Source organism: Macrobrachium rosenbergii, chromosome 11 (genome assembly GCF_040412425.1).
Source record: "Macrobrachium rosenbergii isolate ZJJX-2024 chromosome 11, ASM4041242v1, whole genome shotgun sequence".
Classification (NCBI taxonomy): domain Eukaryota; kingdom Metazoa; phylum Arthropoda; class Malacostraca; order Decapoda; family Palaemonidae; genus Macrobrachium; species Macrobrachium rosenbergii.
Genome location: NC_089751.1, coordinates 28,882,046 through 28,894,810, shown reverse-complemented (window position 1 = coordinate 28,894,810; position 12,765 = coordinate 28,882,046). Strand labels below are relative to the sequence as shown.

Sequence of the window (12,765 nt, the reverse complement as noted above, 5' to 3'; positions counted from 1 at the left end):
TTCAGCTACTCTTGAGGTGTTTGCTTTTCTTGATATCCAGAGGGGATAGGGTGTATGTACTCAGTGGGCAAGGCAGTGAAGGTCCTTTGGCACTGGTTGTGTGGTGATCTGATTATCACCTTGATTCCTAAGACTGAGACTTGATTGCAGTTTGCCATGTCACACACATCCTTGTGTTGTTGCAAATCAAGAGCATGCTACGTTGAATTCAACAGATACATGACGTGTAGAGATGCTCAACCACTGTCAATGACTGGATGATCGTTAAGCTGCTATGTCCATGACTTAAGATCTTGCATCACATCACGTAATACTACACCAAGTTTAATTCTGATGAGCCACTAGTATAGTAAAGAAAACAGGAGACTTTAAAATGTAAAAAAAAAACACAGAATAGTCAAAACTGAAACTTAATGTATGAAACAATATACATATATATTTTGTACAACGTAACTATAAAATGAAATTTCATACAGTGTATTATTTACAATTTTCAATATGTGAAATTATACAATATAAATAGCAATGACTCAACTAATGGTCTGAAAACTTTAGGATTAGTGACTGACCAAATAAATCAACAATTCCACTTTTATATAAAAAATTTACAACCTACAACACTGTGTGACTCAATTTTTGCTTTTTACTTTAGCTTGCACATTAATTACCCTTTTTTTGGTAGGATCGTGTTTAAAAGTTCGGACAATAGGTCCAGCACCTGCTTTCTTGAATCTCATTTCATCATATCTTTCTCGCTCTTCTAGTTCCTTGGTGATCCTCATGTTGGACCAAGCTGAAAGGTAATTAGGAAAAATAAAAATGTTATTTTTCCTAACATAAAAAACCTGAGGTCTTAACATATGGGATTAACTTTCGGCGCAAACTGGAGCCAGCCGTTTGTCTAATAACATGGTGGCTATTGAGCCCTGCCATCCAGTTGGTATACTTTCACTTTACCTTTTGGCCCAGGTAGCAGAATGAGGGGTTGCTAGAGGAGGGCCATTTATGTAAAGACCTCAGGTTTGTATTTAAAAATACAAATTACTTTAAAAATTTGTATACCAACCTTCAGTCTTTACATATGGGAGACTTACTTTTTGGTGGGAGGATTCTGAGCAAATCTCTGAACTGACTGGTAGTTCGCCTCACCTGCGGCCTCTCTTCCTGCTCATGCAAAAGCAATGGAAGGAGACCCATGCCTCTGATCTGTTGAGCGTGTGTGATATTCAACTGCCAAACTTCTGGGCCTTTTAAATAAATGGGATGTAGCATCACTGATTCAAAGAAAGGCTTGAATGAACCCATATTGTCAGGGACAATAAAGCTGAAGATAACCAACAGGTTTGTTCATTGTCAGCCCCTCCCTCTCCATGCTAGAGAGAGGGTAGGACTTGCAAATATTAATCCAAATTGAGACTAGATTATAAACAAGATACTTAGTCATCTAGAACACCTGCAGGCACGCCCGTCCAGCCCGTGACAGCTTGCTATCCATCCCTCTGTCCACTGGGAGAGGAAGGGTATAAAAGAGAAAGATAGGAAGCCAGTCCCACACACGCCCTCTCTTTTGCAGCCGTACACCTTAAGCAAGATACCACCTCTCCCTCAAGGATCTATGAACATCCCAAAGGTAAAATGGAGGTGAATGTGGTCTGTCGTGACCATATTCCTGTCCTTAGTACCTGTCTGACAGGTTCTTCCTGAATGTACAGGGCAGACCAATGCTGCTGACCTTGTGAAATCTCGCCCAGAACGTACTATTGTTCATCACGACAGTTGTGGAATACGTCTGTTTTATCGTAACACAAATTCAAAAGAAATGGTGCTTCTGGACACCACTTCTTGGCTAAGCCGGAACTAAAACAAGTTGTCAGCACCCAGCACTGAAGGTCAAGTCATTAGGTGCTAATGCAAAAGATCTTTGGTCACTTGGTAGCCACCAGGGTCCTTGGATTTGGAGCGATCATATACTGTTGATCACTTGATGAATCAGACAGAACAGCAGGCGCGCATAAGCCATAAGACTTGTACGAATGAGTGCAAAAGGCATCTCATACATGCCAACAACATGTGGTGTTCGTAGACGGTCACCTATCCGAGTACTGACCAGACCAAACATTACTAAACTTCACTGATCGGACAAGAAGAAGCGTTTTCGACGTGGTATGGTCGTCAGCTGTTGTGCCCACAGTCTGGAAAGACAGAGCCAAACAATAACAGCTTCGGTGTGTCAAGATGGTTGACAATAATTCGAAATATCAGTGCCAAGACCAACTGTCTCTAACACCAACCCTAGTGTCCGAACTTGTCTCATAAATCCATCTTGCCTGGAATGTGTCTGGCTGACCGTTGTGCTGAGTGTGCTACTGCGCACCTGTGCACCTGCACTGTCAATTGAGGAGATGAAAGGACACTATCCCCCTCCCTTGTTGACTATGGAACTGCTGTGGTACAGTTTCTTAACATCACCACAGAGCACCTATCCTCAGATCCTGAGGCTTTTGAAGAGCTAAGGAGTTCCAGGATATTGAAGTGCAGGTTAGGTTAGGTTACGCTAAGTTAGGTTGGGTTAAGTACCCAACCAAGTGCAGGTGACTGCCATTCTGGTCGATGCCTCGAAGCACGAAGTATCTCTGGAGGGGGAGCGTGTAACGACGCACCAAGGAAATACTTGTCATCTAACCATTAGGCTAAGACCTGCCTCTCTTTGCTGAAAGAGGAAGTCCCTTGTTGAAGACCAGGACCCCTTCAATCTGCATTGAAGGGAATGAAGAAGCAGCCACCCATGAAGAACTGGCGCCTCCCCAGTGACTACAGGTGACCAAGAACGGCTTGCAACTACCGGGCTGGTTGCCCCTGTCAAGACAAGGACAACCTTGCTGTTGCATCTGTTAGCCTTGCAGATACTTATTCTTGCTTGGGTGAGTGTTCAGACTTCTCAAGTCCAGGCAACTCTCAGGCTGCAACCAAATCCTGACCTAGAGACGTTGAGCATGAGAGCTCACCAAGACCAATCGATTGTCGATATACATTAGGAAACATACCCTGAATGAACAAGTCCTAGTTGAAGCCAAGTGAAAACTTGGGGAGAGGATGGAAGTTTTCACTTAACTTTCATCTTGGCTTTGACTAAGGCTCGTTCATTCAGGGTATGTTTCCTAATATATATCAACAATCAATTGGTCCTGGCGAGCTCTCATGCGCAACGTCTCTAGGTCAAGACTGACTTCTTGGATTTGGTTGTAGCCTGAGAGTTGCCTGGACTTGAGAAGTCTGAACACTCACCCAAGCAAGAATAAGTATCTGCAAGGCTAACAGATACAACAGCAAGGCTGTCCTTGTCTCGACAGGGGCAACCAGCCCAGTTGTTGCAAGCCGTTCTTGGTCACCCATAGTCACTGGGGAGGCCAGTTCTTCATGGGCAGCTGCTTCTTCATTCCCTTCAACAAGGGACTCCCCATTCCTTCCCTTCCTTTCATCTGAAAGACTAAAAAATTACAACATTCCAAGTAATCGTGTAGTCAAAATATAAAAACTCTGTTCAGAAGTGTTTTCTTTCCGAAACAAGCAAACTGGAAGCAGAAGTAGGGCAAGGATGTTTGATAAAACGAGGTTGAGAAGGCGTCTAAAAATAAAATCGTTGCTGGCGAGAGGCAGATCCTCTCTCCTTGGATGTGTAATAGAATAAAGAATTAAGAGAATAAAAAAACAAACACCAAGGCAAGACAAGAGTTAGGTTTGCATTTTATCAAAAGTCAAAACCAAGTTAGAGAGGATATCAAAGAAAAAGTCACACAGACTCAAACAAGTTGATAACTACACAGCATAACTGTGTAAGAACAACTATGCAGCAAGAAAGAGCAAAAATTAAACAGAATAGAAAGTGTTGTAAGGTTGCAAATAAGCAAAATATCTCAAAACAACAATATGCTCAAAAATAAAAAAAATAATTAAGAATTAAGTCGAACGGCAGGCAGCAGACGCAACTCATCTGTACCAGACTGCAGCCAAAAGGAAAAGTGAATGCATACCAACTGGATGGTGGGGCTACCTCCCCTACCTTCGGTAGCCAACTAACAATAAACGCCTTGTTTTTAGTTACACAGCCAGCTGCAGCTTGTGCTGAAAGTTAATCCCATATGTAAAGACTGAAGGTTTGTATATATGTAGGAACAAACATACTTTTTCATGTGTAAAGTACTTGAACATAACCAAGTGGAACTTATAACATAACATGCCACAAAGGCTTTATATATACTTGATGAGAAAGCTTACTTGAAACTCTGCCCTTACAATATATATAAAAAAATGGAAAAATGGAATCAAGAAAGGAAAAATAGTATAATACTGATGAAAACTGTGTATACAGTATACAGTAAACAGGGAAAAATTCAACAATACTGATGAAAATACAGACAATCTTAAACTCAAGATCACTATATACAGATTAACACTGACTAAAAACTGTGAAACAATTTTACTACAAAAGAAATTAAAAACCTATGTGGTAAGCAGTTACACAATGGTTCTTCAATGAGCTTAACTAGAAAATCCTCCCTTTTACAACTGCTATTTGACAAAACCATTTTCTTACAATGCTTTCAATAAAAATATCCTCAGTGTAAAAACATTTTATAAAAAGGTAATACACTAGAAGTTTCGAAGTACATAGAGTGCAACCTCTAGCATCGAAGATTAATAAATCTTTCATCCCACTCTCTCTACCTGCGCAAAGCAAGCAAGAAATTTCCAGCAGTTAACAAGCTGGAAGGCAGTTTAGTCGAGGTAAAACCCAGTATTGGGTGCCAGACAAAATTCTACCTAGTCCCCTCTCCCCCTTGCTATAAGAGAGGATGAGGGAGATGCCTACTAGTCATTGATGAGGAAAAGGATGCCTGAAGTGCAATCACCTATACCCTGCCCAACTCCAATGTGTACCTGGGGCCAGATGCTGCTCCCAAGAGGGAATAAGGATTGAATGGAATCCAAGTCAATCCAATTCCACCTCCAAACATACCAAGCTTAGGTACATTGGCCAAGATACTGATTTTGTCCAAAACAACTCAGGTAACTGCATAACTAGTTGGACAGCCACCATCAGTCACAAAGAAAAAGTGTTTGGGACTAGTGAGCGCTATCCTTTGTGTAGAACGAGGAATGGGAAGTTTAATATTTCAGACAATCACCCTCCTTACCTAAACCAAAAACTCAACCAAACAGTGAAGGAGAGACTAAAACCTTTAACTTCAAGAGCCCTCCCACAGGAAGGGAACTAAATTCCCTCCTCAGAGGAGGTGACAGTCCAATGAACCCAAGCACAGTGAAAAGAAAGACAACTCTTTTTGGCACTAATCAGTACTAATAAAAGAAGACCCCTCTCATCACCATTTTCCCAACTACCATCAAATCTCCCTGTATAACCTCCTCTCCTACTGCAGTTCTTCTCCAGCCCATTAACATCTCTTTTCCTGCCTGCCCATCTATACTCCCTTCCTGTGATGCACAGGATTCATCCTTCTCAGAATATGTTTTATCTATTTTAGGTATCTTTTCTTTTTCTGATGACAGGCTTTGGACCCAAGTAACATGTATTCTAGCTACAGTACTTCTCTTAGGAGAATCCCCATGTTTTACCACTACCGTTTTACCTGATACTCCCACCACCTGAGCAGGTCCTCTCCATTCATTTTCATTTTCTTTCTCATATAATATCTCATCTCCCACTACTGCTTCTTCAAATTTATGTTCTCTGACATTTCTGTTTAAAGCAAATCTTATTTTATTACAAGACTCATTTTGGATAAACACTTCTCTGGCCTTATGCATTGCATTCAGTGTATCCCTTACTATACTTTCTTCCATACCTTTTTCTCGGCTGGCAGGACTTGAACTCTCTTCTCCCATTAAATTTGGCAATGAAGGGTTTTTTCCAAATACTAATTGGTTGGGGGAGAAACCACCATTATATAATAAGCAGTTCCTGGCACTCACTACCCATCTTAATGCTACTGACCAATCCACTTCCTCATCAGAATTCTTAAGCTTTCTTTGATTATACCTACTGTCTTTTCACATAATCCATTGCTCCATGGAGATTCTGATGCTGTGGCCAATACTTTAATATTCGATCTTTCTACCATCCCCCTTATTTTTTCATTCTGAAATTCTCCCCATTTTCTGATAATATTTTAGAAGGTGCTCCAAATATTGCAAACCACCCATCAAAAAGTGTCTTTACAGTAGTTTCTGGTTTCTTGTCTTTTCTCTGAAAAACCTGACGATACCTCGTTGCCGTACCTACCATTACCAAGAACTTTTTCTCTTCTATCTCTCCCACATCCATTGCTACAACTTCATTAAATATTTTACTCCCAGGAAATCCCACTACTATACTGGTTTAGCTGGATTTCTTTTGTATCTTTTACATACCTCACAACTTGCAGTCAAGTCTGTAAGTAATTTTTTTAATTTCTAATTTTTCTTTGTCTCTCAAACCATCACTCCACTGTGCTTCTTCCCTTAGCTTCCATATTTTTCTCCACTTCTATGACCAAATTGTAGATGTACCTTCATAATTGCATCAGTCTCTTTCCCTTCTATCCCTCCAGCAACAATTCTTCTAATATCTTTCTCCTCAAAATTGGTATTCTTAGGTGACCCTGTTTATCTTCTCTTAACTTCACCTCCATTCCCCCTAAGACTTCTATTTTAATACAATCCTCTTTTAAATTTATAGTTATACCCATTTGACCCATGGTTTTCTTACCTATTAACCACGGTACATCACCCTGAAAAATTTCTGTCTTCAAATAAAACTGTTTTTCAACATCGCTGGTTTTCCATTACTCCTTCCTATTTGTATGATGACTTATCAAAATTGAATACTTTATTAGACTCTTTCTTTGTCTCATTCATTCTCTTTAACCCTTTCTGATTCAAACCCACAATCATGTGTGCTAGTCACAATTCTCCACAAACTGTAGCTTTACACGTCTAAAAATCACATCAACCTCTTTCCAAGATTCTTCATCTATTTTACTAACTTCTCCTACATAAACTCTTTCCTCCTCATGTCCAGTTTCTAGTTCCTTCTTATTTTGAAAATTCTGAGGACAATCCCTAGCCCAGTCCCATTCCGATTTGCATATTGCACACAGTGTTACTTTTCCTTCTCTATTTATAGGATTTCTTTCACCTCTATACCTCGAATCCATTTTCCACAATATCTTTGATTTTCCCTCTCTCTCCCAAAATTCACATAACCTTCTGAGCCCCACTATTCACCTTCATCTTTATTCCCTAATCCCTTAAATATTTTTTTCATTACCTGTGACTCTCTTTTAATAAAATATTCCAACTTTCCTTAACCACAAGCCACTAATACCATTAACTTTGATTGTCTGTGAGACTCGCTTGTTCTAATACATGAAAACACTTTGCTTCTCCTTCATGCACGCTCTTCCCTACTCTTACTACATTCTCATTCTGCTTTCTCATACCTAATCATAAAATCTCTCATCTTTTCACTAGACTCTCTTTCTATTTTAAAATAATTTTTCATTTTACTGTAATTTTCCATTAGATTATCTTTTAGATATACATCTAGTTTAGACAATATTATCTTTGAACCTGCTTTATCCTGAAGTTCTTCTCTTTCTATCCCTTCCGTCAACTCTAAAGCTTTTCCTTTTACACTCATTCTTATCTCTATCCCCAGATATTTCACTTTCTCTCCACACACCAAAAGCCAGTCTTCAACTTGTCCTCTCCATCCTTTATGTTCACCCTGTGTCCCTCTAAATCTAGGACATCATCTTCACTTCCATTCTACCCCCAAATGCTTACTGTCAGATCCGTTCATTTCTGACTAACCAAGCTCTACTAACACTTAAATAAACACCCAGCCCAACCAATATGCAACAGTTACTCAATTTGCACACTTGTTCCTGCTGCACTGCTTGCCCAAGCCAGCTCATGACCCAAACAAACAAAAGAAAGACTTATGAACAGACCAAAAGAAACCTCAAACGAGAGCACTCACAACCTTTCGCCACCACTGTTTTCCCAACTACCATCTTCTGTGCGTCTTATGACGTCACAACCACAACCATTGCAACATTCCAAACATAATGACAGGACTGGCTTTACAAACACCCAATAAAATCGACAGCGTACTTTGTGTACATTTCTGAAATATATAATGACTACACCTACTTCACTAACCCATTTAATGTAGATAACAAAATAATAATGATTAAATTTATAAAACTGACAGATAATCAGAGACACCTTTCACTTTTACTACACTGAGAGACTTTGAACTGCAGCAAAAACCTGGAAAATTAACCACCCTGCAAGCTCTGCAAGAACAGTGGAGTGAAGATGAGGTGTATTTGTAAGGCACACACTTGAGACTAAATTCTTCCCAGTCAAAGCTAACTAAAGGCAAAAGTCCCAAACAGCATTGTGAACTGGCAAACAATTCCACAGCAGGCAAGGAGGGTTATGAAGAATGGGTACTTGAATGTACTTAGCCTTCAGAATTCACAAAAGTAAGAAGTCCCCCCCTCCCCCCGATGGGTACTCAAGACATGCCCATCAAAATAGCTGGGAGACGGGTTTGTAACACAAACTCAACAGAGGATAAAAGCTGAACATCGGTCTCTAACCCCTGGTCATGTTCCCTAACAGAACTTAGCTATTAAGAGCGGAAACCTGTGTTTGAAGACTTTTAAAGGTGCCTTTCTCCAAGATTGCTTTTGCCTGTCAACACAACCGAGACATGCATGAATCTGGAGAAAGAAAAGTAATTTGTTTAGTGTTTCAAAGAGGAGAGAACATCCTAAAGCAGAAGCCTATACCTGTTCCAAAGAACTGCTAGGAAAATAATTCTCCTCCCTCCACCCAACTACAGGCATGAGGTTAGTCTTCCAATATGGCAACGGAGGAAGAGAATAGTTACTCTTGGCTATTCCCCCTCCTCCTCCTTCCTCTCTACTCCCTACCTGGCACTGCCAGAGGGGGACAAGTAAAAAGAGCAAGTCTCTATCTTACTCCAGGGAAAAGGATGGGCTTTATATCTGAATTACCAAAGGACAGGCTTCTTTGAGATTCCAGACACAGGGAGCTTTGCCAACGCCATGGGATTGACAGAATGCACCATTAAACACACAGGTTTAAAGTAAGCACAGAGGAAAGGAGAATCCCAGGGTATGTGACTCTCTTCCCCATGAGCTCCATACTATAAAGTGTAGAGAAAAGCCCAACACCAAACTATTCCAAAGCAAGAAGCAACTCACAAGCAAAAGCAAGAGAGAGAGAGAGAGAGAGAGAGAGAGAGAGAGAGAGAGAGAGAGAGATTTCTCTCTTACAGAAAAGCAAGTTTGCCCTGTGGGATGGCACATGGCAGTACCAGGGAGGAGTACTCTACCCCTTGACCCCTAAACCTCCCTAATTGCCATCACGCACTAGGTGAAATGCCAGATGAGGTGTAGACCATTAGCATGATAAACATGGGCCAAACCACTAATTGGTCTAAAGCAGTGGTTCCCAACCTTATTTTGGCTATGCCCCACCTAATCGCCTTTAAAATTCTGATGCCCCCTGTGATGATACAGTATATAATTCGTATACTCACATGGAAGAAGCCTAAAAGGCCATTAACTTTGTTTAAACATTCTTGAATTGCGCCCCCTAAAAATCAAATTACCCCCCCGGTGAGGCGTATGCTTAACATTGGGAACCACTGCAGACGAATGTTGTGGTAACAATCTCCAACACCACAAAAATTACTGCCATGAACATAAAACCAGAGACTGACAGACAACCAACAAGCCGGTTCAAACATCGTCAAAGGAGTCACCTCTAGTACGAATACCTCTGGTATAAAAGCAACAGTAAGAAGTTTGCATGATCTGCTGGACAAAGTCACTTCCCAACCCACAGATCAGAGCATTAACCTCCTCCTACACCATTTGCTAACTGTCTCGATGGCAATGAGCCCAGGAGGCATCTCTGGAGTATACCTGAAGCTATACTCCAAATATGAGACCAAATGCTGGAATGAAGCCGTAGCCACCTCCAAAGGATATTTCTCTCATACTCTCTGAGAACTGCTTCTCCACTTAGACCTTCAAGAGGTCCAGAAAAAAGTGTCCAGTCCCCTCCAAACTAAGGAAGCCAGTGCTGCTCCTCCCTCAGCCACAGGAGACTCACCAGAACTGTGCTCCCTGGGGTGTTCCCAAACTTGTAAGGAACCAGGTGCAGATTCTCATCAGGGAGGTAAAAGCTGTGTTGGAGTCAACATGGGAACCCCATTCTGACTTAAACAATGCTGCTCCCTGCTTTGACACTTTGTAAAACTGAGAAAGAATTTGAGGAAGAAGACTTGGCAAAGAATTTCAGGAAGACGACTTGGCACCACTCCAACTACTCCCATACCTGCCACAAGGCTAGCCATGTACACGTGAAGTGGAGGAGCTCAAAGAATTCCCTGCAGGGATTGCTCAGATCCTGTACGCTCTGGAAAGCACAAACGTCTCAAGCATGCAAATGAAGTAGGTTCACCCAGGAAACCACCTGGAGAAGGCTGGGAAGGAGAACTTTCCCTGGCACCAGCACAAACACAATCTACATACTGGGTAAGCAAATAGTAAACAGGTCACGCAAAATGATCATATATGGACCAAGAGGGCAATATTCCCAACTGCCTGTGGAAACCCCAATCTGCAGACTTAGCGAGCGACTATAAAACAGGCTGCACAAACCCTTTCAAGAGCAGCCTTGCAAACCAACCCCCCCCTCTGTGTGACTCCAACGAATCGAGGTGAGAGGGGATGACTCACGCACCAGCCTTCCAGTCATGGTTGGGCAAGGCGAATCTACTGTTTCTTAAAATCACTCCCTCAGCCAAAATGAACTGGTATTCTTGAATATCTTTCAATGAACTGCAGATGGATGCAATCAGTCTGGATTATTATCATCTGCATGATGCCATCCTCCTGAAGTATGACCCTCTCCTAAAGTCCAAGGCATAGGACCAATCAAATGAGACAAAACCTTCTGTCTTGTCTTTATATTGATTTCATATTTGAAAGTAAGTCCCTTAATGACATGCAATGTGTCTAGATTGCCGCTGCTAACTTACAATAGTATGAAACTATCTTCTTGACATGTTAGGAATGTTGATGTTATTCAAGTTTATGAAAACTATAATACTTCTTCCCTAAGGTATAAATTTTCACTGATTATTAAGTATGTACAGTTTTATTTAAAATTCTATCTTTTGTCATTTCATCTATTCCCAATTAGTTTTTTCCCATCCATCAATGGACCTTCTACTGCATTCATTTTATCTAGTAACAAGAAAGCTACTGACCTAGCCATGAACTTATTCACTAAGGTATAAGTAACAAGAGAGCTACTGATGTAGCCATGAACTTATCTCCTAAGGTATAAGTATTACTAACATAAAAATATCAAGTACTTACATTCCTTAAAACCAGCAACCATTCCCTTTGGCTTATGGGGTAGGGTTTCTGGTCTGTGAGTTACCAGTCTTGGGATGTTAAAAAAGTCTCGTATAGTCGGGATCCTCAAAAGTCCTACTTGTGCTAAGGAAAATAAGTTGGTGGACACCCAGTAACACAACACAGCCTGTGATGCAGACATTCATAAATTTCAGTTGTTAGGATATACTTCACTAAAGATTTAACACAAAATCATCTAACACAGTACTGATAAAAACTGAAACCAATGGATAACAGCTCAAGATCTTAATACAAAAACTTTAAAATTAGAGCAAGGGCTTTAACTAAAGCTCCAATTGTTTTCTTATGAATCATTTCACAATCACAAAAATTACTTGAATTCTATCAGAGACTGAATGACCACTATAATCGACCCCTGGTATTTGCAGGGGTTAGGGACCACAACCACCTGTGAATAGTTGAAATTCGCAAATACTTGAGACCCCTTCTAAAAATGCTTTTAACTACCTATTTTAATAGTTCAAACACCAAATACACCTTAAATTGTCATATTAAATTACTTTAATATTTCAAAGTATCTTATAACATTACCCTAAAAATATATACTCTTACCAAGGCAAAAGCTAATCAAGTTAACCCTATATTCAGGCATGCACATTTTCTTTCATACAGTTTTTAAACCTTACTGTTTTCTTTTAATATACACAGTAGATAGGGGTAACATTGGTACATTCTCAAGTACAGGGAACAGTTAAGTACTGTACCTAAATATTTAAATATACATTGAAAAAATATATGAAATAAAAGGAAAGTTTAAGATTACGTAAATCATACGAGTACTCACCAGTGATGAATGTTGATTGAAGATGATATATTATCTGTGCAATCCCATGAATGATGATGAAGATATGATTGCATAACAAGTTATAGGAGTTACATCTCCTCTGGGGGCACCTCTTCCCCGTCTTCAGGCACTTCGTCAACCAACTGCACTTCTTCAGGAGTTTCGGGAGGTTTTGGAGGGTCCTTCTTCATGGGCTTGAGAAACATGGTGATAAGCAGCTGTTGTTGCTGCTTCTTCATGCTGACGAGGAGGGTATAAGGCACCATGCATGCCTCAAGGTAGTCTTTGTCCCTGATGATATTCTTGAAGGTTTCAGGATATTTTGTGGCTGCTTCAATGTTTGCCAATGCCATTTCCCCATGCAGAGAAACAGACTTTAGGTGGAACCGCCTCTGGAAACGGTGGAACCAACCCTTACTGGCCCGAAAACCT

At 40.6% G+C, this 12,765-nt stretch overlaps 1 protein-coding gene across 1 annotated transcript in view; it reads right to left on the bottom strand.

Annotated features, from left to right (window-relative positions):
- Positions 1-394: 394 nt before the first annotated feature.
- The window catches only part of OXA1L (OXA1L mitochondrial inner membrane protein), a 51,214-nt gene continuing 38,843 nt past the window's right edge, over positions 395-12,765 (bottom strand). The window contains exons 10-11 of the mRNA XM_067111451.1: positions 11,490-11,655; positions 395-793 (exon numbers count right to left, since the gene is read on the bottom strand). Coding sequence (XP_066967552.1) covers positions 630-793; positions 11,490-11,655 — 330 coding nt within the window. The 3' untranslated portion in view covers positions 395-629. The remainder of the gene's footprint in view (positions 794-11,489; positions 11,656-12,765) is intronic.